This window comes from Nanorana parkeri, unplaced genomic scaffold (assembly GCF_000935625.1).
Source record: "Nanorana parkeri isolate BGI_ZX_2015 unplaced genomic scaffold, ASM93562v1 scaffold3614, whole genome shotgun sequence".
Classification (NCBI taxonomy): Eukaryota; Metazoa; Chordata; class Amphibia; order Anura; family Dicroglossidae; genus Nanorana; species Nanorana parkeri.
In genome coordinates this window covers 19,464-23,362 of record NW_017309882.1, presented here as the reverse complement: position 1 = coordinate 23,362, position 3,899 = coordinate 19,464, and the positions used below count along the sequence as shown (strand labels likewise).

At 53.4% G+C, this 3,899-nt stretch overlaps 1 protein-coding gene across 1 annotated transcript in view; it reads right to left on the bottom strand.

The window, feature by feature from the left end:
- LOC108803336 (vitamin D3 hydroxylase-associated protein-like) overlaps positions 1-398 on the bottom strand; it is a gene marked incomplete at its 3' end in the record, with an annotated part of 18,298 nt that extends 17,900 nt beyond the window's left edge. The window contains exon 1 of the mRNA XM_018575183.1: positions 50-398. Within this exon, the coding sequence (XP_018430685.1) occupies positions 50-253 (204 nt within the window). The remainder of the gene's footprint in view (positions 1-49) is intronic.
- Between the last annotated feature and the right edge of the window lie 3,501 nt (positions 399-3,899).

The following is a 3,899-nucleotide window of genomic DNA, read 5'->3' as shown; positions in this document are numbered from 1 at the left end:
TCCCCAGAATTGCCGGGCCCCATAATGGTGACCCCAGAACACCTCTCACCTGCTCCAGATATTGCAGCACGGCCTTCTCCATGAGTCTCAGGGAATGTTCTCTCTGGATCCCGGCGTTCCCAATCTTCTGATAGCTCCGCCTCCGCTCCAACCATCGCGTGATCAGCAATCCGGCTACCGTACAGCACAGGATGGCCACCAGCAGGTGAGCGGCCACCATGCCAGACCAGAGGAACCGCAGAGAGTTCAGCATCTCCCAGCAAAACCGTCCGCCACCTTCCCGGGACAAAGAGGAGAATGGGCACTGCCCCTCCGGCCTGGCACAGACAATGGGGCCAGAAATAGCTCTGCCCCTCCCCCGCCATCCTATTATAATTCATCTATAATCTGTGGATCAGATGTGGTCACACCGGCAGAAAATAGAAACCCCATCACCCCCGGATTACCTATCCGTCCCCCCTCCCCCCCCATAGAGAGCCTATGGCAGAGGTCTAATACAAGGAGCACTGCTGGGAGTCAAAAAAGCAGGGGGACTCCCCGGAGACACCATCAGACAGCCAAAACCCTCGATGGGGGAATGGTGGTCGTCTTTTATTATATATGGCCTGTAACTGGGTGGCATGTGCAATAACAGAAAGAGATTGGTCGCAAGCACCGTTCTGTGCGCTGACCCAGAAAGAGTTAAATCAGACCGTTATGTGAAAAAATATTAGATTTTATTTGGAAACATAAGAAAGAGTGACAGCGCTGTCTCACGTAAACACACATACCGCGTTTCCCCGAAAATAAGACGCTGTCTTATATAATTTTTGGCTCAAAAAAACACACCAGGTCTTATTTTCGGGGGATGTCTTATTTTTATTTTTTAATGTATAACAATCCAAATTAAATAATCCAAAATGGCAAAGTTAAGAATCGGGTGATCAGGGCGCCGTACCTTTCCAAGAGCAATTTGGTAACCAGAAAAAGCGAAGCGCACTTTCACTATAGGTTCATCACAGGCGGAGTGCATTTGGTATGACTCCGCCTGTGACAGGAGGCGGGGCTATAGAGGAGGCGGCGGCTTATGCGGCTCTGCTGCCTCCGCTGCCGCCTCGCTTCCTCTAGCGCTGGCTTCGTTGGCACCGCTGATTCTCTCCTGCGGCTCTTCAGGTTCCCCCTTATGCCGCCACCGGCCCTGGGAATGGTCACAACTAGGTCTTATTTTCGGGGGAAACAAGGTACACATATTTCGTGGGCAGTCCTTATTTCACCTTCTAAAGTGGATATGTTGCTAACAGGAAACAGAAAAGCCCCTCATGCGGGAAAAGGTTTAGTTCTCGTTGGTATAGTGTGGTGGATGCTGGCAGGAAGGATTTGGTCTCAGCTAGTTATCCAGTGGATGGAGTTTAGAGGATCATCTCTTTCTATGAGAACGTAAGGTATTCACATGAGTAATAGCCACATCTCGGTTTTCCTTTATAATAGCCACATCTCGGTTAGCGGTTAGTGGATTTGCATTGCCGCTGAAGTCTATAGTTATAGCCGATGGAACACTTTCACTATATTTTCTTGAAAATCCAATAGATTGGTAAATTAATGACAAGATCTCATTTGCAGGTAAATCTTCACCATATTAACATGTGATTATGTTATGACCAAGTGATCCATTAAAGGAGAACTCCAAGGTCAGTGTTTTCCCCATAGGGAACTGGGATCCCTGACAGGAAGTCAGACTTGTTTTGATGAATAATGTCCCCTTAGTGATAAAAATATGAAGTGAGATCTGGGAGCGCCGGGAAGACCAACCAATCCCCTCCCCCTTCATTATGTGATTGGTCGTATGGGCGGCACAGTTCTTCTGTCATAGAGGATATACAAAGACATCACCCATAGCAACGACACGGTACACGGACATCACCCATAGCAACAATGACACTGTACACGGACATCACCCATAGCAACCAGATTTCCTCCTCTGCGCCCGGAGACAGGGGAAGGAGGCTGCTGGAATGGGATGTCAGTGGAAGACATAATATCGCCAACCTGTAGAGGAGCGTTGTCACCCGCCTGGGAATGAAAGGCCGGGGAGGGGGAGTGTGGGCTGCAGAGCTGACACTCTGTGGGATGATGGAGGTTGTATTGGGGGACAAGTGATCATATTTTGGGGTATCCCCCCCCCCATAGGGTACCTGTCTCTTGTAGTCACCGCCATGTTTCTCCATGGATCGGAGGGCGTGGTCTCGCAGTTTCTGGGCTCGGCCTATCTTCATGGAGCTCCGGAATCGTGTCCAACAATGAAGGAGCACCACGGAGGCCACAAAGCAGCAGACGGAGGCCAGGAGGACATGATGGAGGAAAAAGTCCAGTAATGACCACAACATGGTGCCAGCCGGGCCTGCAGAGAGCCTGGAGACTACCCTGCACAGCTCCTCCTCAGCCCCAGACTGAAGCTCAGGATAACACCCTTCTACTGGCGTCCTTCACACTCATCCTCTACATAGCAGGGGGGAGGGGGGGGGGGTGCTGGACGGACATTCGATGCCCCATCACAGCTGAGAGGAACCGCCAACTAATCCCCGAAACCTGATCAGACCCCAGAAATAGAACTCGGCCCTCTCCCCCGACCTTAACCCTTCCGGTGCCGACCACACGGGGGATAGAAGAGTGGGAGGAGCTAAATATCCATGTGGGGTGCTGGATTTGAAGGTGCGTGGGGCTTTATATCTCCAGCGCGCCCTCCCTGTGTCGGGGCGTTCTCCATCCTCATCCTCGATACCAGGAGCACCGATACCAGGAACTCCGGGACCAGGAGCACCGATACCAGGAACTCCGGGACCAGGAACTCCGATACCAGGAGCACCGATACCAGCAACTCCGATACCAGGAGCACCGATACCAGGAACTCCAGGACCAGGAGCACCGATACCAGGAACTCCGGGACCAGGAGCACCGATACCAGGAACTCCGGGACCTGGAGCACCGATACCAGGAGCACTGATACCAGGAACTCCGTTACCTGGAGCACCGATACCTGGAACTCCGGGACCAAGTGCACCGATACCAGGAACTCCGGGACCAGGAACTCCGATACCAGGAACTCCGGGACCAGGAGCACCGATACCAGTAACTCCAGTACCAGGAGCACCGATACCAGGAACTCCGATACCAGGAGCACCGATACCAGGAACTCCGATACCAGGAGCACCGATACCAGGAACTCCGGGACCAGGAGCACCGATACCAGGAACTCCGATACCAGGAACTTCGGGACCAGGAACTCTGATACCAGGAACTCCGGTACCAGGAGCACCGATACCAGGAGCACTGATACCAGGAACTCCGATACCAGGAGCACCGATACCAGGAACACCGATACCAGGAACCCCGGGACCAGGAGCACCGATACCAGGAACACCGATACCAGGAACTCCGGTACCAGGAGCACCGATACCAGGAACCCCGGGACCAGGAGCACCGATACCAGGAACTCCGATACCAGGGGCACCGATACCAGGAACTCCGATACCAGGAACTCCGGGACCAGGAACTCCGATACCAGGAACTCCGGGACCAGGAGCAGCGATACCAGGAGCAGCGATACCAGGAACTCCGGGACCAGGAGCACCGATACCAGGAACTCCGGGACCTGATACTGAGCAGCATGATGGCAGAGGAGGACCAGAGAGAGGACTGCGTACAGGGGCAACAGAGAGGGAGCCCAACCAGGAGGGGGGGCGGGGATACAGATACCGAGAATGACACCCGGCATACAGGACAATGGAAGTGGTACTGTGCAGAGTCCATACATACAGAATAGGAACAGATACCGAGAATTGGAGATGACGGATGATGGTGGTCATACATGCTGGGCGGAGGGAAGGGGGTGTTGGGAGGTGACATGCGATGGGGGTCACACC